This window comes from Amblyraja radiata, chromosome 23 (genome assembly GCF_010909765.2).
Source record: "Amblyraja radiata isolate CabotCenter1 chromosome 23, sAmbRad1.1.pri, whole genome shotgun sequence".
Taxonomy (NCBI): domain Eukaryota; kingdom Metazoa; phylum Chordata; class Chondrichthyes; order Rajiformes; family Rajidae; genus Amblyraja; species Amblyraja radiata.
The window spans coordinates 39,677,365-39,700,359 of NC_045978.1; the positions used below are offsets into that span (position 1 = coordinate 39,677,365).

General features: G+C 46.3%; 1 protein-coding gene across 1 annotated transcript in view; it reads right to left on the minus strand.

Moving 5' to 3' along the window:
- The window catches only part of LOC116986494 (fer-1-like protein 4), a 119,088-nt gene extending 104,911 nt beyond the window's left edge, over positions 1-14,177 (minus strand). The window contains exons 1-3 of the mRNA XM_033042076.1: positions 13,685-14,177; positions 6,957-7,012; positions 2,261-2,349 (exon numbers count right to left, since the gene is read on the minus strand). Coding sequence (XP_032897967.1) covers positions 2,261-2,349; positions 6,957-7,012; positions 13,685-13,763 — 224 coding nt within the window. The 5' untranslated portion in view covers positions 13,764-14,177. The remainder of the gene's footprint in view (positions 1-2,260; positions 2,350-6,956; positions 7,013-13,684) is intronic.
- Positions 14,178-22,995: the final 8,818 nt, after the last annotated feature.

Sequence of the window (22,995 nt, forward strand, 5' to 3'; positions counted from 1 at the left end):
GGTGATTGTTGGAAATGCCACCAGCTCTTTCCAACTTGAGCATCAACAAACACCAACATCATCCACTCCCACTAACGCCCACCTTGATGCAAGGTCCAGACCATCCAAACCTTCAACACCCCTCAAGAACTGAATCCCTCCCCCCAGCCAACCCAAACTCGCTTCTCCTGACCAGATGTCTCTACGAAATCCTACCCCAAAGCTCCCAATAGTCTGAACTCTGAACTTACATAGAGCAGTACAGCACAGGAACAGGCCCTTCATCTCACAATGTCCATGCCGAACATGATGCCATTTGCACTAATCTCTGCTGTCTGCATGCGATCCACATCTCTCCATTCCTTGGCCATCTGAAAGCTCCTATATGCCACTATCATATCTGCCTCCACCACCACTCCTGGCATGTTCCAAGCGCCCCCCACTTTCTGTGTAAAACACTTGCCCCACACATCTCCTTTAAACTTTCCCCTTCTCACCTTAAAGCTGTGCTCGCAAGTCTTTGACATTTCTACCCTGGAGAAAAGATTCTCATCGTCTCACCTATCTTTACCTCTTATAATTTTATAAACTTCTATTAAATCTCCGCTCCTACGCGCCAGAGAACAGAAACCGAGTTTGTCCAAACTCTCGTAGCTAATATCCTCTAAACCAAGTCTGAAGAAGGATCTCGACCCGAAACGTCGCCTATTTCTTCTCTCCATAGATGCTGCCTCACCCGCTGAGTTCCTACAGCATTTTAGTCTACCTAGCATCATAGAAACATATAAACATAGAAAATAGGTGCAGGAGGAGGCCATTCGGCCCTTCGAGCCATGGCTGATCGTCCCATATCAATAACCCATGCCTGCCTTCTCCCATATCCCTTGACTCCACTAGCCCCTAGAGCTCTATCTAACTCTCTCTTAAATCCATCCAGTGACTTGGCCTCCACTGCCCTCTGTGGCAGGGAATTCCATAAATTCACAACTCTCCAGGTGAAAAAGTTTTTTCTCACCTCAGTCTTAATAGAAATCCGGATGAACCTCGTCCCAATAGAATAATTGACACTCTAGTCCCAAACCTCACCAGACTTATAGTCCCCTCATGAGCTGTGTAAACTATCAGCAAGGAATGGAGAGATGTGGATCACATGCAGGCAGAGGTTAGTGAAAATGGCATCATGTTCGGCATGGACATTGTGAGATGAAGGGCCTGTTCCTGTGCTGTGCTGCTCCATGCAAGTTCAGAGTGTTGGGAGATTTGGGGCAGGATTTTGTGGAGACTTCTGGTCAGGGGAAGTGAGTTTGGGTTGGCTGTGGGAGGGATTTAGTTCTTGAGGGGTGTTTACGGCTTGGAAGATACATATCTTCACACATCTCCTTCTCAATCCAATCATTTCCCTCACATCCCTCTAACCAAGATAAATCCCTTTCCTAACACTATGGAGAACACAACATGTGTAGGAAGGTGCTGCAGATGATGGTTTACCCCGAAGATAGGCACAAAATGCTCGAGTAACTCAGCAGGACAGGCAGCATCTCTAGCGAGAGGAAATTGGTGACATTTCGGGCCGGGATCCTTCTTCAGACTGAGGGTACCATGTAGAACACCTTTCCCAGAGACCCTCTTCTGCAACAAGGATAATTCCCGGGATGGCGGGACTGTCATATGCTCAGAGAATGGAGCAGCTGGGCTTGTACACTCTGGAGTTTAGAAGGTTGAGAAGGGATCTCATTGAAACATATAAGATTGTTAAGGGCTTGGACACACTAGATGCAGGAAACATGTTCCCGATGTTGGGGGAGTCCAGAACCAGGGGCCACAGTTTAAGAATAAGGAGTAAGCCATTCAGAACGGAGACGAGGAAACACTTTTTCTCACAGAGAGTGGTGAGTCTGTGGAATTCTCTGCCTCAGAGGGCGGTGGAGGCAGGTTTTCTGGATGCTTTCAAGAGAGAGCTAGATAGGGCTCTTAAAAATAGCAGTCAGGAGATATGGGGAGAAGGCAGGAATGGGGTACTGAGTGGGGATGATCAGCCATGATCACATTGAATGGCGGTGCAGGCTCAAAGGGCCAAATGGCCCACTCCTGCACCTATTGTCTATTGCAATCCCTGATCAGATGATCACTCTTGTCTTGCAAATATCACAAATGTCCACCAGCCGGCTAGACTACCTGTACCCACCTTAACCATACATATCGTGCAGCGTGATTGATGTACTATGCTAAATGCCAAGCTAGAACCTGTGCTTCCCTGGGGGAAATGAGCAGAGGGACACACCTGTTGCTGAAGAGCTTGCTGTAATTGTACACTTTGATCTCCAACATCTCTTCCTTGATGTCCCTTCCATAATGAGGCCAGATGAACTCCTGCAACGTAAAGGCATTCTTGGTTATTGCAAATAATTCAGATTCTGTGCAACAACATATAAAAAATTTATAAAACAGGTTGCTGATTTGGAGATGTTATGTATTGTTTCAGCTGATTGAGTGTGAAAGAAAGACCTTGTACCTTGGGATTTTCATGTCTCTCCTGCACTCTGATAGCAACATTTACATTGTTTACCTGAGCTCCAGGCCTGATCGTAAGCTGCCAATTTGTGTTTTGCATGAGGCCAAGCCGTCATTTTCCTGTGTGTTCCACTTATTGCCCTAAATTCCACGTTGCTGCTTGTAAATACTTGGAAAGGAAAGGTGTTGGGGAAATCAGGAGCAATGTTGGCAAACATCAGAAGGACCACGGTCAGTGCGGACAGAGTGGACCGGAAAGGACTGCTTGTGTGCAGTACAGTTCTCTGATTCTATGAGTAAAACCTAGCAAAGCCCCAAGCTGGCGAGGCATGGACAGATCAAAGCAGATTCCGGATCTAGACTGCCTGTCCAGTACATACAGACAAGGTCATTGGGGTGGGAGATTGCAACCTTCACCTGGTCCGTCCTGTTTTGACGAATGCATTCAACCCGGCGTGCACAATCAAATAAGATTAAATAGAACAAGTTGTCCTACAACTTAGGCTGTGCACGCCACACGCAAGAAGAAGAAAAAGACAAGGTCATATGGGTGGAGGTGGAGGGGGGGGGGGGGGGGGCAGGGGAAGGGGTCTGGGCTTCCGATCTGAGGTGGGGGATGGAGGAGGGGACTGGGACCTGGTCTCGGGGGGATGGAGAAGGGGAGGGACTGGGTTCCAGTTTGATGGGGGTGGGGGAGGGGAAGGAGGCAGAGGGGGCTGGATACACTTGTAAATAACAGCTGAACTGCCCCGTGTTGAATGATCATCACTCATGTTAACATGAGCAACCTGACCAGGCCCCTGCACCATTGCCAAAGCCTTCACATTACTTTAATGGGGCGGCCAGAACTGTACACAAAACTCCAAATGTGACCTCACCAAAGTGCTATAAAACCGCATCATATCTTCCTGACTCTGATGCGCCATGCCCCATGCCCCATGCCCCATGCCCTAACCTATGAAAGCAAGCACACCATATGCCGTCTTTACACTCTATCTACCTCACACCTCACATTTGTTCAGATTAAACTCCATCTGCCATTTCCCCGCCCATTTCTATAGCTGATCGACATCCCCTTGTACACCTCGACAGCCTTCCTCACAGTCCGCAACCCCAGCAATCTTGGTGCCATCTGCAAACCTACTAACCAACCCATCCATGTTTACTTCCAAACTGCAGAAGTCCCAACAGACATCCTTGTGAAACTCCACTGGTCACAGACCTCCAGCCTGAATAATGTCCTTCAACCCTCTGCCTCCTATCAGTAAACCAGTTCTGAATGCACACCACCAAACCACTGTAAATGCCATGCATCTTAATCTTCTCGACCAGCCTACCATGGGGGACTTTATACTTCAATACATCAAGTGCCTTACAAAAACCCATGCAGTCATCATCCATCCCCCTACCCTTATCGATCACCTTCGTCACCTCAAAAAACATGGTCAAGTTAGTAAAACAGGGCCTACCATGTACAAAGCCAAGCAGGCTGTCCATAAATAACCCATTCTCTTTCAAATGGGAGAAAATCCTACCCATAAGGTTTCCCTGCCACTGACATGAGGCTCACTGGCCTACAATTCCCTGGATTCCCTCTACATCCATTCTTAAGTAAAAGAACAACATTCTGGGGCCTCACATGTGGCTAGTGACGACGCAAAGATCTTCGTCAATGCTCCCACAATCTTCTCCTTCGTCTCTCTCAATTGCCGAGGATAGGTCCCATCAGGTGCTGGGGATTTAGCCACCTTAATGCTCTTCAACAGCCACCACCTCCCCCTTAATCTCTAACTGCCCTTGCATGTTAGTATCCCCCACACTGACCTCCATGCTGATAGCTGATGCAAACAACTTGTCTGGTACCTCACCTACATCGCCAAACACACAATCCCTCCTTCTGTAGCACTTATTCCTAATGCAGCACATCTCAGAAGTCACATTTACTTTTCAAATATAATGTAGAGAAAAATGCAAGTAATTTGAACATCAAGATGAAGATCATTTCAATTGTCTTTCAATTGTTATTTAAGGGATAAATATTTGCCAGGGAACGATAGGGAGACATTGTATCCATTTGATGCCCTTTATAAGATTTATTTTGGTTCTCGGCTAATTCTAGTTTCTGCAATCCCCACCCGATTTTACTTAAGGTGGGTCAGATTCTACCAAACAAACACTGGCAAAGGAGTTTCCACCCTCTCCAGTTGACGCTGTTTCAGGGTTCACTGATTGTGTACAAGATGAATTTGCAGCATTTCCTGCGTCATGACTCATTTACTGAACCCTTTCCACTGCACTTGTTTTCAGCACTGACTCCACCTTCATGTTTGATTAAATATTGACGTGTTTTAAGTTATTGAATCCAAAAGTATGAGGAAATACAGCTGTTACTGTTGAACGTGAATTTCAGGAAATCCTTGAGCAGGTACAAAGCAACAGCGGACTGGTCAGTGAGTGGAGCGATCCGTTCATTATCCACTTCGTTGCCAGAGGAGACCATGTACTTTGTGTGACTCTCCAACATTGACCATATATATCTTTCCCTGATGTAGATGTTCACACATGTTTCACATGAACCTGCTCTGGGAATCTGCAATGCGAAAGCCTCTGACTTGACTAAAAACAAATCAATGTCAACAGACATTGATTTTCTCCAAAGACACACCCAGCTTCACTAATGAAGGGTGGTTGTCACTCCTATTTGAATTCCTATCTGCTTACCACAGGTGAACTGAAAGCAGCAACAACTGAAGTGATGGACTACATTCTTCCCTTTAGTTAAACAGCTTGTTTATCCAACACCGTCCCAAACCAATGACTCATTGGGCAGAGCGAGGCAATAAAATATGTACACTGTTTTGTTTAAGGAAGATTTGTCAAGATGGTTATATCTCATAACCCATGGTGTTCACTTTATTCATTCCTATTTTGAATGAGTGTACGTGGGCTTTAAAAGTGGCTCAAATTATAATTGTTATTCCAGATGTGTCATTTAGATGTGAATGGTGCCAGTTCTGATCATTGCAGATGCAGACTACACCATCACTTGCTCCTGACTGCTTCCAAACTACCTCCTCCACAGAGACCTCAAGCTGGAGCCCAGTCCAACAATTCCATCTGGGGATAGACAATCGACAATAAGTGCAGGAGTAGGCCATTCGGCCCTTCGAGCCAGCACCGCCATTCAATGTGATCATGGCTGATCATCCACAATCAGTACCCCGTTCCTGCCTTCACCCCATATCCCCTGACTACGCTATCTTTAAGAGCTCTATCTAACTCTCTCTTGAAAGCATCCAGAGAACCGGACTCCACCATCCTCTGAGGCAGAGAATTCCACAGACTCACAACTCTCTGTGTGAAAAAGTGTTTCCTCATCTCCGTTCTAAATGGCTTACCCCTTATTCTTAAACTGCGGCCCCTGGTTCTGGACTCCGCCAACATCGGGAACATGTTTCCTGGCTCTAGCGTGTCCAAACCCTTAATAATCTTATATGTTTCAATAAGATCCCCTCTCATCCTTCTAAATTCCCGAGTATACAAGCCCAGCCGCTCCATTCTCTCAGCATATGACAGTCCCGCCATCCCGGGATTTAACCTTGTGAACCTACGCTGCACTCCCTCAATAGCAAGAATGTCCTTCCTCAAATTGGGGGAAACCTGGGCAGACGTTACGATGTCCTCCTTGCAGTAAGAGAATGTGCAATTACAAGGAACCTTTGAACCTTTGAACCTTTGAAAGACCTTGCTGATATTCACAGTCAGAGGTTACATTTGAAAAGAGCCAACAAAATGTTATTTTTAATGCAAATGTTGGAAATCAAAATCAAAACAGGAACAGGAACTGCTGGAAATACTCAGCGGGTCAGGCCGCATCTTGGCAAGAGAATCAGAGTCAACATTTCTAGTCTGAGGCCCTTTATCAAAGGGTGGAGGCCTGTTTGTTTAATGGGAAAGGTTGGCTTTATTCCAGGCCATGAAACAATTACCAACTGTGGTAATAACTGATCATGTTACTGAGCCCTGCACCCATCAAAAACAGTTGTTTATTGTCACGTGTACAGAGGTACAGTGAAAAGCTTTTGTTGCGTGCTATCCAGTCAGCAGAAAGACAATACATGAATACAATCGAGACATTTACAGTGTATAGACACATGATAAAGGAATAACGTTTAGTGCAACGTTAACGTTTAAGTCAGCAAAGTCCAATCTGGGATAGTCCGAGGGTCACCAAAGAGGTAGATAGTAATTCAGTACTGCTCTCTGGTTGTGGCAGGATGATGGATGTTAAGTCACATGTTGAGGTTCCATTTGTTTTGTAATCGTCTTGCATTCCACAGAGCCAAGCAGTAAGAGAATGTGCAATTACCAAGGAAAGATTTGATTACAAAATCAACAGAGATATAGTGCGTTCTAGAGCTCTTGTTGGGGATGAAATGGCATTAAGTCCAAACATTAAGGCTCACCTCATTGACAATAGCCTCGAACTCACACTGGACTTTTCTAGTCGAGTATGTATAGCCTACAACAGAAGAAGGAAAACATTCTTAATTAGTTCACATCAGCGACGACAATCTTTATCCAATCTATATCATTGTTATTCTTAGATTATCTATCTATATTTTTTGAACTGTGGTAAAATCATAAACTAAAGGACAATTAATTACTTTGCCCAACCAATTCTGCAATGATGCATTCAAAATATCACAACTACACTTAGAGAGGTCATCCTAGAGGGTTCACCCAGTGAGACCATACAAACAGATCTCAGCAATAACTATTGCTGGGAGTCTACAACAAGCCTCCTCATAGCCAGTGAGAGGTAGAGGAACAGATTTTCAGGCAGATTAAGGAAAGATCTAAAAAACAGTGTTGGTGTATCGGCCGATTTTAATTACCTCAGATATTGACCGGGACTTCCTTGGTGGCAGAGGCTTATATGGGGCAGAATTTGTTAGGTATAGCCAGGAAGGTTTATTGAAACAGTATGTAGATAGACCTGGTGTAAAATGGATCATATCGACTTTGCATTTGGGAGTGATTGCAGTTTCAGTGGGGGAGCATTTTGGGAACAGCAATCATAACTCTGTAAGGTTTAAGCTATTTATGGACAAGAGCAAGTCTGGTCCTTGGGTGAAAATGCTAAAGTGGGGGAACGCTAATTAGAATAGTGTTAGACAGGAACTGGGGCGAGGAGATTGGGAATGACTGTTTGGGATAAATCTGACGTGGTCATCATGTTCCTCTGAGGATGAAGGATATTCATGTTAAGGTTCAGTAATCTTAGACAAGAGAATTATAAATGTAGTTAAAAAGAAAAAGTATATGCAAGGTGTATAAAACTGAAATACACCTATGACAAGGCCTATGAATATAAAGGAAACCATTAATATCTTGATCATGGAATTAGTTGAAAGTAGCATGAAATCTTGGTGTTGGATTAATGAGAATCCCTAGGTATTTTATACGTATAGTACATTTAAAACAACAAAGGTAGCTAGGAAGAGGGCAGGTCCACAAGGATAAAGGAGGGAATTTACACATAGCGCCAGAGGAAGAGGGGAAGGTCCTAAATAAGTACTTTGCATCAATATTCACCATGGACAAGAACTTGAAGGATAATTAAATCAGGGAGAGATATGTTAATATTCTGGGACATGTCAATATTAAGGAGGAGATGTTGAGTCTCATGAAAACATTGAGTGGTTCATTCTTCTGGGACTGATGGAATCCATCCTAAGATACTGAAGGAGAAAGGGATGAGTTTGCTGGGGCCTTATCCATGATCTTTGTATCCTCTTTAGCTAGATGCGAGATCCTAGAGGACAGCAGAATAGCCAATGTTGTTCCTATATTTAAGAAGGGCGATACAGATGGAGCAGAATAATACAGGTCAGAAACAGGCCCTTCAACCCACAAAGTTTGTGTTGATCACAATACCCAATTAAACTAATCTCTTCTGCCAGAAGCAGCAGTGGAATAGTAACAATCACAAGGTGATTAAAATACATTTAGGTAGACAAATTGATGAGGCATAGAAGGGTACAGTCCTAATGTGGAGAAATTGGGATGTGTAAATGGTCAAAATGGTCAGCCTGGGCCATGTCCGTGCTGTAAGACTCATATTTAATTAATGGCCCCACTCAAAAATCTTACACCATTCCTTAAAACCAGAGGGGGCAGAAATAAAATAGCGCTAGCCGCCACTATTTTGGCCATTGCATCCCTGGAAACGCTGGGATGTCTAGTGCAGGTATTTTTGCTGTTTGTATGAAAAAAGGAACAGGTGCATAGAAAATAGAAGCAAGAGTATACAAATTAGTTCCTTATACTTGCCCCCACTGCTCAATCATGGCTTTCCATTTATCTCAATATCAGATTTCTCATTCTCCAAGTTCCTTTATGATTTCTGCATCTAGAACATCTCTGACGTTATACAGAGACTTGGCCGCTATAATCCTCTGAGGTTGAAACTTCCACAGATTCACCACAGATCCCAATTCTTTTGTCCTGAAGCATGACTCATTATTTGATCCACTCCAGCCACTTAAGCATAAACATCCACAGACCAACCCTGTCATAATTTTAGAATTTTCAATGTGATCCCCTCTCATTTTCATGATCATTATTGAATGTAAACATTGTCCACTTGATCTCAGGGCAGGTTGTAAACTTCGACAGGGTTTAAACTAACCCGGCACGGAGATTGCGGCTCAAAGCAGTGGCGTGGTCGACAAGAAACTTGAGGCAAACGCAGAATTAAAGCAAGCAAGCAAATGCATTGGTCGGGGCAAGCAGGGGAGGGACAGGGAGTGAGGGGCCTGACTATCGTGCATTTATTTTAATGTGAGAAGCCCAACAGGTAAGGAAGATGAACACGGAGCATGGATAGGCACCTGGGACTAGGAACTATAGAAACAGGCTTGCAGGATGGGCAGGACTGATGGGTCAATGTTTATGGGTACAGAAGCTGCAGACATGACGAGGAAAATATAGAAAATATGGATATAGAAAATAGATGCAGGAGGAGGCCATTTGCCCCTTCGAGCCTACACCGCCATTCATCCAATCAGTAACCCGTGCCTGCCTTCTCCCCATATACCTTATTTCCGCTTGCCCCTAGAGGTCCATCTAACTCTTTTTTGAATTCATCCAGTGAATTGGCCTCAACTGCCATCTGTGGCAGAGAATTCCACAGATTGACAACTCTCTGCGAGAAAATGTTTTTTCTCATCTCAATTTTAAATGGCCTTCCATTTATTTTTAGACTGAGGCGCCCTGGTGCTGGACTTCCCCCAACATTGAGAACATTTTTCCTGCATCTAGCTTGTCCAGTCCTTTTATAATTTTATATGTTTCTATAAGATCCCCCTCATCCTAAATTCCAGTGAATTTCCAATTAAAAGCCAAATCTTTCCAATCTTTCCTCATATGACAGTCCCGCCATCCTGGGAATTAACCTTGTGAACCTTCGCTGCACTGCTTCAATAGCAAGCAGGGGCGGTCTTAAGCCAATTGGAGTAATATGCTCTCGGCTCGGGTAGATGTACCCCGGGTTGAGGGGTGAGAGAGGGGTGGAGAGAGAATAGAGGGGTAGAGGGGGAACAAAGGGGTAGACGGGGAGGGTGTGTGAAGGGGAATTGAGAAAGGGGAGGTGGGTCGTTCCCGCACAGTGCCGGGGCAGTGCTCCCACCCCTCCAGTCATCGTACTTCACGCACACAGCCCCGGCTTGAGCCCTCTCTCTCCCCAGGGAGACGCGCTCAACAATACAGGGAGGGCCGGCCCGGGTGGGGGGGTGGGTCGGGGGACACGGACGGACGGACACACACACACACACACCCCACACCCTCCCCCCTCCCCCCTCTCTAAGTTAGGATGGGAATGAAGCCCAAAATGTCATGCCTGGACTGGTTTTTCGACAATGGTTATTGGTTTTCCAGGATCTAGTTAATTAAATTTCTTTTTGTTTCATTTCAAAGTCACTAAAACAAGTGGTCTTTTAACTATGTACTTTTCAAAGGTGATAACCATATAACCATATAACAATGACAGCACGGAAACAGGCCATCTCGACCCTTCTAGTCCGTGCCGAACACGTATTCTCCCCTAGTCCCATATACCTGCGCTCAGACCATAACCCTCCATTCCTTTCCCGTCCATATAACTATCCAATTTATTTTTAAATGATAAAAACGAACCTGCCGCCACCACTTCCACTGGAAGCTCATTCCACACAGCCACCACTCTCTGAGTAAAGAAGTTCCCCCTCATGTTACCCCTAAACTTCTGTCCCTTAATTCTCAAGTCATGTCTCCTTGTTTGAATCTTCCCTACTCTCAGCGGGAAAAGCTTATCCACGTCAACTCTGTCTATCCCTCTCATCATTTTAAAGACCTCTATCAAGTCCCCCCTTAACCTTCTGCGCTCCAAAGAATAAAGCCCTAACTTGTTCAACCTTTCTCTGTAACTTAGTCGCTGAAACCCAGGCAACATTCTAGTAAATCTCCTCTGTACTCTCTCTATTTTGTTGACATCCTTCCTATAATTAGGCGACCAAAATTGTACCCCATACTCCAGAATTGGCCTCACCAATGCCTTGTACAATTTTAACATTACATCCCAACTTCTGATGTACACATTTTTCTTGTTACTTCTAGGATTACATGTATGCAATTTTATATTAAAATGTAGCTTAGATCTGTTTGGTCCATTAACTCGCAGGCACTTTTAAACGCACATTTTGATTACTTTCCATTCTGCCATAGAGATATAAAGTCTATAATAGACTTTATTTGTATTTCTATGAATCTACAGACCTTGACTGGGAATCTGGGGCTCACCAAAATTGTTCCCAATTGGGCCCCGCACCACCTAAGGCCGGCCCTGATAGCAAGGACGTCCTTCCTACAATAAGGAGACCAAAACTGCACACAATACTCCAGGTGTGGTCTCACCAGGGCCCTGTACAACTGCAGAAGGACCTCTTTACTTCTGTACTCAATTTTTCATGTTATGACAGCCAACATGCCATTAGCTTTCTTCACTGCCTGCTGTACCTGCATGTTTACTATCAGTGACTGGTGTACAAGGACACCCAGGTCTCGTTGCACTTCCCCTTTTCCTAATCTGAAACCATTGAGATAATAATCAGCCTCCTTGTTCTTGCCACCAAAGTGGATAACCTCACATTTATCTACATTATACTGCATATGCCATGCATCTGCCCACTCACTCAACCTGTCCAAGTCACCCTGCAATCTCCTAGCATCCTCTTCGCAGTTCACACTGCCACCCAGCTTTGTGTCATCTGCAAATTTGCAAGTGTTACTTTTAGTCCCATCATCTAAATCATTAATATGTAAATAGTTGCGGCCCCAGCACCGAGCCTTGCGACACTCCACTCGCCACTGCCTGCCATTCTCACACGGACCCGTTAATTCCTCTTTGTCTCTTGCCTGCCAACCAATCCCCTATCCATTTCAATACCCTAACCCAATACCATGTGCTCTCATTTTGCCCACTAATCTCCTGTGTGGGACCTTATCAAAGGCTTTCTGAAAGTCCAGATACACTACATCCACTGGCTCTCCTACGTCCATTTTACTTGTCACATCATCAAAAAATTCCAGGATTAGTCAAGCAGGATTTCCCCTTCATAAATCCATGCTGACTTGGACCAATCCTTTTACTGCTATCCAAATGCGCCGTTATTACTTCTTTAATAATTGACTCCAGCATCTTCCCCACCACCGATGTCAGGCTAACTGGTCTATAATTCCCCATTTTCTCTCTCGCTCCTTTCTTGAAAAGTGGGATAACATTAGCTACCCTCCAATCCACAGGAACTGATCCTGAATCTATAGAACATTGGAAAATGATCACCAATGCATCCACGATTTCTAGAGCCACCTCCTTGAGTACCCTGGGATGCAGACCATCAGGCCCTGGGGATTTATCAGCCTTCAGCCCCATCAGTCTATCCAATACAATTTGCCTAATGCAAATTTCTTTCAATTCCTCTGTGTCCCTGGATCCTCTGTCCTCTCGTACATCTGGGAGATTGTTTGTTTCCATTAGTGAAGACAGAACCAAAGTACCTGTTCAACTCGTCTGCCATTTCCTTGTTCCCCATAATAATTTCACCTGTTTCTGCATTCAAGGGACCCACATTTGTCTTTACTAATCTTTTTCTCTTAACATACCTAAAGAATCTTTTACTATCCTTCTTTATATTCTTGGCCAGCCTACCCTCATACTTCATCTTTTCACTCCTTATTGACCTTTTTGTTACCTTCTGTTGTCCTTTGAAAGTTTCCCAATCCTCTGGCTTCCCACTGCTCTTTGATACGTTATACACCTTTTCTTTTAGTTTTATTCCATCCCTAACTTCTCTTGTCAGCTACGATTGCCTCTTATTCCCCTTAGAATCTTTCTTCATCTTTGGAATGAAATGATCCTGCATCTTCTGGATTATGCCCAGAAATTCCTGCCATTGCTGTTCCACCGTCATTCCTGCTAGGATCCTTTTCCAGTCGACCTTGGCCAGCTCCTCTCCCATGCCTTCATATTCCCCTTTGTTCAACTGCAACACTGACACTTCCGATTTAACCTTCTCCCTCTCAAATTGCAGATTAAAAGTTATCATATTATGGTCACAACCTCCGAGCGGTTCCTTTACCTTGAGTTCCCATATTAAATCTGGTTCATTAGACAACACTAAATCCAGAATTGCCTTCTCTCTGGTAGGCTCCAGTACAAGCTGCTCTAATAATCCATCTACGAGGCACTCTACAAACTCCCATTTCTTGGGGTCCTGAACCAATCTGATTTTCCCAGTCTACCTGCAAACTGAAATCTCCCATAACAGTGGCATTACCTTTGTTACATGCCAATTTTAACTCCTGCTACGCTCCATGTCACCCCTCGCAAGGGACTGAATTTCATCCCTCACCAACCGAGCACTGGGAAGAACAACCCCCCCCCCCCCCCCCCCCCCCTCTCACCAATGGTCGGTGGGAATTAAAGGGCAAACATGCAGATATTGCAGATAGCTGTGGGAATCCCATCGCCCCCTCCCAGCGCCTGGTCCCGCCGGTTCCCAGAGCCCGGTGCTGGGTCCCATTCCCAGCCCCACGTCTCACTGGCGGGACTGTGCACAGATGATGAAGCGGGTCGCGTTTGGAAGACCCTTACCTCGGAAGGTGACCACGACGAGTCTGTCATATTTGCCGCTGAGTTTGGACACCTTTTTCAGATAGAGTGTGAGCGACATGGCGAGCCTCCAGTGTTTCACTCAGCTTGTGTCGGCGGCAGCGGGTGAACTCCAGCACCTGCTCGCATCCTCCAGTCCTCGCCCCAGTCCGGGGACGCTGCAACCTGCCTCTCCTCTCCTGGGCTGGCTCTCAACAATAACTTGCTCAATCGGATTCTTTGTAAACCAGTCAAGCACCACACCCTTGCAGGCAGCACCTTGGCCAAAGTTGTGGACGTTAGTGCCTTTCCCTCTCGGATTTTTCGTGAATAAGTTATTTAAATGTTAACCTCATTCCTTCCCACACAAGTCGCCTTTGGCCAGAAACTCCCCGTTTCGCTAACTTTGTAAACGCGCCTCTATTGTGAGACTGTTCCCCGCGGGAACTGCTTCCTCATTCCGTAACATGCTGCCGAGGTGGCCCTGCCCACAGCCCCGCCGCCGCCTCTTGTTCTACTCGCTCAACTGTTCAGCGGTTCACCGAGGAACACCGGCCACTTGCCAGCGCCGCAAGGTGCAGTGTCGCATGCCTTTAGCCCACAGTATCTATTACCATCCTTATTTGTGGCATGTCGGAAGCAGCAGCCTCACGACAACATACAGGCACTGCAACTTTATACAACTCTGACTGGGGCCACCTTGGAGTTTCCCCCCGGCGTTCATTATATGCTTACAGCCTGCTATGTTTACATATTCTGTTGTGCTACTGTAAGTAGCCTGGGACATGGGGTGGGAGATTGCAACTTTCACGTGGTCCGCCCTGTTTCGACATGCAATCAACCTGGCGTGCACAAATAATAACAAGTTGTCCAACAACTTTAGGCTGTGCACGCCACACGCAAGAAGAATAAGAACCTGGGACATATGACAATAAAACTCTCTTGACTCTTGTCGTCTTGTGTGCAGTCTGGTCGCCCCATTACAGGAAGGATGTGGAGGCTTTGGAGAGGGTGCAGAATGATGTTTACCAGGATGCTGCCTGGATTAGACGGTATTGGCTGTAAAGAGAGGTCGAGCTGATTTGGATTGTTTTCTTTAGAATGTCAGAGGTTGAGGGGAGAGCTCGTAGAGTTATGGTTTTGGTGTGATTTGATGGATACAATTAGCCAGAAAAAGCAGCCTACCAGAGGACTGGGAGAAATTCAGTCCAGCAGAGGAGGACAAAGGGCTTAATTAGGAAAGGGAAAATAGATTATGAAAGAAAACTGGCAGGGAACATTAAAACTGACTGCAAAAGTTTTTTTATAGATATGTGAAGAGAAAAAGATTAGTTAAAACAAATGTAGGTCACTTGCAGTCAGAAACAGGTGAATTGATCATGGGGAACAAGGACATGGCAGACCAATTGAATAACTACTTTGGTTCTGTCTTCACTAAGGAAGACATAAATAATCTGCCGGAAATAGCAGGGGACCGGGGATCAAATGAGATGGAGGAACTGAGTGAAATCCAGGTTAGCCGGGAAGTGGTGTTAGGTAAATTGAATGGATTAAAGGCCGATAAATTCCCAAGGCCAGATAGGTTGCATCCCAGAGTACTTAAGGAAGTAGCCCCAGAAATAGTGGATGCATTAGTAATAATTTTTCAAAACTCTTTAGATTCTGGAGTAGTTCCTGAGGATTGGAGGGTAACTAATGTAACCCCACTTTTTAAAAAGGGAGGGAGAGAGAAAACGGGGAATTACAGACCAGTTAGTCTAACATCGGTAGTGGGGAAAATGCTAGAGTCAGTTATTAAAGATGGGATAGCAGCACATTTGGAAAGTGGTGAAATCATTGGACAAAGTCAGCATGGATTTATGAAAGGTAAATCATGTCTGACGAATCTTATAGAATTTTTCGAGGATGTAACTCAGTGGTTCCCAACGTGGGGCGTACGCCCCACAGGGGGGCAATTTGATTTTTAAGGGGGGCAACAGGTAAACATATGTAGTTTATGTTTCAGATGTTATTTTGAGTAAATTCCATTTTCTGAAAATTATTTCTTTGTCTGCTCGTGCTAAAATATGGGGGGGGGGGGGGCATCAGGATTTTAGAGGTGATTAGGTGGGGCATGGCCAAAAAAAGGTAACTGATGTAACTAGTAGAGTGGATAAGGGAGAACCAGTGGATGTGTTATATCTGGACTTTCAGAAGGCTTTCGACAAGGTCCCACATAAGAGAATAGTATGCAAACTTAAAGCACACGGTATTGGGGGTTCAGTATTGATGTGGATAGAGAACTGGCTGGCAGACAGGAAGCAAAGAGTAGGAGTCAACGGGTCCTTTTCAGAATGGCTGGCAGTGACTAGTGGGGTACCGCAAGGCTCAGTGCTGGGACCCCAGCTATTTACAATATATATTAATGATCTGGATGAGGGAATTGAATGCAACATCTCCAAGTTTGCGGATGACACAAAGTTGGGGGGCAGTGTTAGCTATGAGGAGGATGCTAGGAGGCTGCAAGGTGACTTGGATAGGCTGGGTTAGTGGGCAAATGCATGGCAGATGCAGTATAATGTGGATAAATGTGAGGTTATCCACTTTGGTGGCAAAAACAGGAAAGTAGACTATTATCTGAATGGTGGCCGATTAGGAAAAGGGGAGATGCAACGAGACCTGGGTGTCATGGTACACCAGTCATTGAAAGTAGGCATGCAGGTGCAGCAGACAGTGAAGAAAGCGAATGGTATGTTAGCATTCATAGCAAAAGGATTTGAGTATAGGAGCAGGGTGGTTCTACTGCAGTTGTACAGGGTCTTGGTGAGACCACACCTGGAGTATTGCGTACAGTTTTGGTCTCCTAATCTGAGGAAAGACATTCTTGCCATAGAGGGAGTACAGTGAAGGTTCACCAGACTGATTCCTGGGATGGCAGGACTTTCATATGAGGAAAGATTGGATAGACTCGGCTTGTACTCGCTAGAATTTAGAAGATTGAGGGGGGATCTTATAGAAACTTACAAAATTCTTAAGGGGTTGGACGGGCTAGATGCAGGAAGATTGTTCCCGATGTTGGGGAAGTCCAGAACAAGGGGTCACAGTTTAAGGATAAGGGGGAAGTCTTTTAGGACTGATGAGAAAAACATTTTTCACACAGAGAGTGGTGAATCTGTGGAATTCTCTGCCACAGAAGGTAGTTGAGGCCAGTTCATTGGCTATATTTAAGAGGGAGTTAGACGTGGCCCTTGTGACTAAAGGGATCAGGGGGTATGGAGAGAAGGCAGGTACAGGATACTGAGTTGGATGATCAGCCATGATCATATTGAATGGCGGTGCAGGCTCGAAAGGCCGAATGGCCTACTCCTGCACCTATTTTCTATGTTTCTATGTCTATGTCTATAAATGTGGTCCTGGGCATTGACTTTTCATTGAAACAGTGTGGCATTGTTTGTAGTCCATTTGAGCGGGAATGGGTGGTGGGCAAACATCACACCCCCCCCCCCCCCCTCTACCTCGAGAGGGTTAGATTTAGCTCTCAGGAGTAAAGGAATCAAGGGATATGGGGAAAAAAGCAGGAACGGGGTACTGATTTTAGATGATCAGGCATGTTCGTATTGAATGGCGGTGCTGGCTTGATGGGCCGAATGGCCTACTCCTGCACCTATTTTTCTATGTATTTCTATGTTTTCCATGTACCACCCCTCCCACAGTGCGGCGCTCCCTTGGGTCTTCTCGGCTGCCTCCTCTGCCAGGATCAACTAGGGGAAATGTTCCAGACTCTTGGTGGGTCCCTGGCAGGTGGACTCTCTTTGTGGTCTTTCACGTGGAGCACCACGCACCAGGCACCTCCTCTACCTAGGAGTCTACCTGAGTCCGGCTGCGGAGATCTGGCCGGCGAACTGGCAGGAGATGGAGACGAATGTCGTCGCCCGGCTGGGGCGCTGGTCGGGTCTCCTAGCGGGGAAGGGTGTTGGTCATTAACCAACTGGTGGCCTCCATGCTCTGGTGCAGATTGACCACCTTGGTCCCATCGGCCACCTTTTCTGAGATCATCCAGAGAACATTGGTGGCCTTCTTCTGGGGCAACAAAAAGTTCTGGGTCTCTGCAGCGATCCTGAGTCTTCCGATCGAGGAGAGCGGTCAGTCGCTGGTGTGTATTCTCACCCCACGGGAGGCTCTCCTCCTCAGGACCTTGCAGAGATACCTCTACTCAGGGCATCCTCCCAGGTGGCACATGCTGGCGACGCACTTTTTCCAACAGGACCGCTGACTTCAAGGAGGTACGCGGATACCGATGGTGGGTGTCAGCTGTGCGGTCCTGATGGGGTTGCCCGGCTTCTACCGGGACCTGCTGAGAGTCTGGAACTTGGTTGCCGTTGACTGGGGCCCCCCTCCGCCGGCGGAGGGCGATGGCCCCGTCGTTAGAGCAGCCGGCCCTTCTCCCGCCCCACCGGATGTCGGGGAGGCTCGAACATGTGGAGTACTCGCAACTGAGCAAACCCCTACTCAGCCGGAAATACCCGTCGGACCCAGGCGCCGTAATCCAGCCCGGGAGCCGGTCCCGCACAGCATGAGCCGCCTTTCCTCGACACCCTTCATCTCCCTCTGAGACGCAGGAAAGCGTCTCTTGTGTGGGCTCAACCTCCACACCCTGCCCTTCCTCGCCCTCGTCCACCGTCCAGACACTAAGTGGCGATCGGTGTTGCCTTTTGGTTATGAGAGGATCCCTCCACGCAGGGATTCTCCCCCTGGTTCCTGTTGTCATAGGTCGCCCCATCAAAATCTTGTGAGGTGTTAGGCCCATGTTTCTATTTTTCTAATTTCCCAGGGCATACATCACAATGGTCATGGTGTCTGGCCACAACAACCTATTTTGCTGGCATTCTTTGGCCAAAGTAGCTTTTATCTCACCATTTACTCTTTCCACCATCCCTGAGGACTGTGGTTGATATGGTATGTGTCATTTCCACTGGAACCCAAGAGCCTTCGACAAGTTCTGAACTAATTTACTGGTGAAATGAGTTCCTCTGTCACTGTTTATTCCCATGGGCATCCCGAATCTAGGTATTATTCCTTTCATTAAAATATTGACTAACGTCCTTGCATCATCCCTCCTTGTGGGGTTGTGCTTCTACCCTTCTGGAGAACATATCAACTATGACCAGAATGTACTTAAAACCCTTTGCTGCTGGCAGATGTACAAAATCAATTTACAAATTCTCAAAAGACATTTCAGGTTGTGGTTGGTGATTAAATTTTGCAGGCGTCTTCGCTCTATTATTTTGTTGACACCCCAGACATGTTCTTGCAACCTTATCAATTACTGTATGACTGATATACCTGGTACATACCATTGTTGGGGCAATGCGTGTGCCACCCCCCCACCCCCCTCCCCCTCCCCCTTTACCCATGTGAGCCTATCCATGGGCTAGGCAAGACAGGGACAAAAATAGGCTCCTGGGGCAAACTACCCACCCATCAGGGTGGATCCAGACAATGGGGTCCTGATAACACCCTGGATGTTATGAAGTGATGCTAGGCTCTGGGCATCCTGTAACGGGGCTACTTCAATGCTACTCATCCCGGAATGAGGAACAGTCACAGCACACGGGTGATCAAGAACGATGGGGATTGATTTTTCTATCATTGTAGCCGTCGCCGCTACAGCTCGCATGCAGGCTGGCGTGCCATTTACTACAGCTGGTAAAGCCACTGAATAATAGGCTACTGGTCTTTTCCCCCCTCCATGCTCCTGAGCCAGGACACCAGTCGCAAACCCCTTTGATTCATTTACATAGAGTTGAAAGGGCTTTTTATAACTTGGCAATCCCAGCGCCGGAGCAGTAACCATAGCGTTCTTTAGATTTATAAATGCCTAGACCCTTTCTGCAGTCCATTCAACTCTGGAGGGCTCAGTCTGCAAGGTGGCTGAAAGCAATGCTGCATCTAGTTCCCTGTAGACATGGACCCATTGTCTGCAGTAACCCACCATGCCTAAGAAAGAGAGAATGTCCTTCTTCGTCTTCGGGACCGGGACGTTCTCTATTGCTGTTATTCTGTCTCTTCCAAGTCTCCTTCTGCCTTCCTGCAGCTGGAATTCCAGATACTGCACTCTAGGCTGACAGAACTCTAGTTTTTCCATGGATATTTTATGCCCTCTTTCTGCCAAACTTAATTGTCTTCTTTACAATCAGGACCTGTCACAGAGGCTACCAAAAGGTCATCGACACAATGAATCAAAGTACACCTCTCTGATAATTCCCGCTTCCTGTAAGGACTCCATCCCCTACTCCCAATTCCTCCGTCTACGCCGCATCTGCTCCCAGGATGAGGTGTTCCACACCAGGAATAGACTTCTGAACGACATCCACTATAAACCCACTGACTCCCAGGGCTATCTCGACTACACTTCTTCCCACCCGGCTTCCTGTAAGGACTCCATCCCCTACTCCCAATTCCTCCGTCTACACCGTATCTGCTCCCAGGATGAGGGGTTCTACACCAGGGCATCGGAAAATGTCCTCATTCTTCAGGGAACGGGGGTTCCCCACCCCTACTATAGATGAGGCTCTCACCAGGGTCTCTTCTATACCCCGTGACTCTGCTCTCACTCCCCATCCCCCCCACTCGCAACAAGGGCAGAGTCCCTCTAGTCCTCACCTTTCACCCCACTAGCCGTCACATACAACAAATAGTCCTCCATCATTTTCGCCACCTCCAACGTGACCCCACCACTCGCCAAATCTTCCCATCTCCACCCCGTCTGCTTTCCGCAAAGACCGCTCCCTCTGTAACTCCCAGGTCAATTCTTCCCTTCCCTCCCGCACCACCCCTCCCCGGGCACTTTCCCTTGCAACCGCAAGAGATGCTACACTTGTCACTTTACCTCCCACCCTCGACTCCATTCAAGGACCCAAGCAGTCGTTCCAGGTGCGTCAGAGGTTCACCTGCACCTCCTCCAACCTCATCTATTGCATCCGCTGCTCTAGATGTCGGCTGATCTACATCGGGGAGACCAAGCGTAGGCTTGGCGGTCGTTTCGCCGAACACCTCCGCTCAGTTCGCCTTAACCAACCTGATCTCCCGGTGGCTCAACACTTCAACTCCCCCTCCCATTCCAAATCCGACCTCTCTGTCCTGGGTCTCCTCCATGGCCAGAGTGAGCACCACCGGAAATTGGAGGAGCAGCACCTCATATCCGCTTGGGCAGTTTTCACCCTAGCGGCATGAACATGGACTTCCCCAATTTCCGGTAGTCCTTGCTGTCTTCTCCCCTTCTCAGTTCTCCCTCAGCCCTCTGGCTCCTCTTCCTTTCTCCTTTCTTCTCCCTGCCCCCCCCCCCCCCCCCCCCCCAACCCTACATCAGTCTGAAGAAGGGTTTTGAGCCGAAACGTTGCCTATTTCCTTCGCTCCATAGATGCTGCTGCACCTGCTGAGTTTCTCCAGCACTTTTGTCTATCTCTGATAATTGATATTCCTCTAGATCATTTTTCACTGCTGCTGCATTTACGGCTGTGCTTTCAGTATACCCCTGGTGTAGCCTAGTCCAGATGTATTGTTGATCCTTGTTGGTAAAAGCAAACAGGAACTGGCTGTCTTCATGCTTGGGTATGCAGAAAAAGGCCGAACATTGTCAATTACTTTAAAGGAGTCGGCTTCCGTCAGTATAGATGACAGAATAATATTGGTGTCAGGTACTAAAGGAGCAATAGGGATCACTATTTTGTTAATAGCTCTCAGATCTTGGACAAAACGCCATTCATTACATCTTCCCACATACAGGATAAGAGTATTACATGGACTTTGCGTTCTTATTAATACTCCTTGTTGTAATAAAGTTATGATGACTACAGCTATCTCTTCTTCAGCCTCCAAAGTCAATCGATACTGTTTTAAACATGGCAAGGCAGCACCCTTTTTTAAAGTCACTTTATGTTCAGGGGCTGATCGCACTCGCGCCATATGATTCTTATGCTTTGCCCATAGTTCAGAGGGTACTTGGACCAGAGCCATTGGTAACATTGACAGATCCTTAGTAGGCGCCTGTTGCTTTTCAAAAATAGTGTCCCATTCCTTTCTGACCCATGTGATCTTTCCTTCTGTGTCATTAAAGAAGTCAATCTGGATCTCTCCTTTTGCTATTGGCAACTTTAAAACAAGAACTGACTGTTTGTCCTTCAGCCTTTTTATCATCTCTCCTATTGCCTACGCTGTTGCTGGAGGTCTAGTAACTATGTTCAGGTGTGACTCAGAAGTGTCTCCCATCTCAAATCGATCCCTTTGATTTTGAGAGAGGATTATTCCCAATCCCGGGACCCCAAAAAATAAATAAGACGTCACTGTTAATTGTTCGAGTTTATTCAACCGGGGGGAGACTCTATCCTGGTACCTGGGATTAGGGAGTTGCGTACATAATGCAGTGCAATGTGTTCTTGGCTGGTTTCAACAATACTGTAAATACTGGCCTTTTGAATCCTGCACTCTTTGCAGAGCACAATGGATTTAATTAACCAATTGACTGTATGGATTGCTACTCAATTGCCAACAATATAGGATGGGCATCTTTTGCCCTTGTTCTTCCTTCTTAATTAAGTTTAACAATTGATGTGTCTGCATTTGAGAGAGTTCCATAAACATACCGTCTGCAGTACAGTGTAAGACAGCTCCCAGTTTGCACAGAGCCAGTCTTCCCAGTAACGCGAGTGGAGCTGTTCTAGAGATGATTAAAATATCTGTAAGGGGCTGGACATCCTCCCTGTTGGGCGTTCCCTTACTGTAGCTGTGGGGAACATTTGTAATCTCAAGCCCAATGCCCATTCCCACCACATCTCCAGCATGTACCTCATGTTGTATCTTTTAATTGCCATTGTCCCCTTCCTCAGCCCCCACCTCTACAACTTCCTCCTCTTCCCATACATTACTGGCCCGTTGTTTTGGGTTTCTGCTCTCTATCTTGGGCAAACAGTCCCACCCTTTCCATGTTCACAAGCGCTATTATCACATTTTCCCTTGACTTATTTTGCCATTCTAGATTAACCAATTCAAAAAGTTGAGCTTGTCGGGCAGAATTTTTTTTACTAAAGTTTGAACAGCTTGGGATACTCCGGCATATTCCTCCCACTTACTCTTAAATTGGGCTATAAAATCCTGGATCGTCTCGTCTTTGTTTACCAAACATCTCACCACCTTCCCTATATCACTACGTTTTCTTGTTCCCCTCATTTCCTCTATGGGACAACCAATTTCCCTGAGCCTCATTTCCCTGAGCCTGCTGATCATCATATTGCTGCCACTTGCTTTGGTGTTTTAGGCACAGGTCCCTCATATCCTTC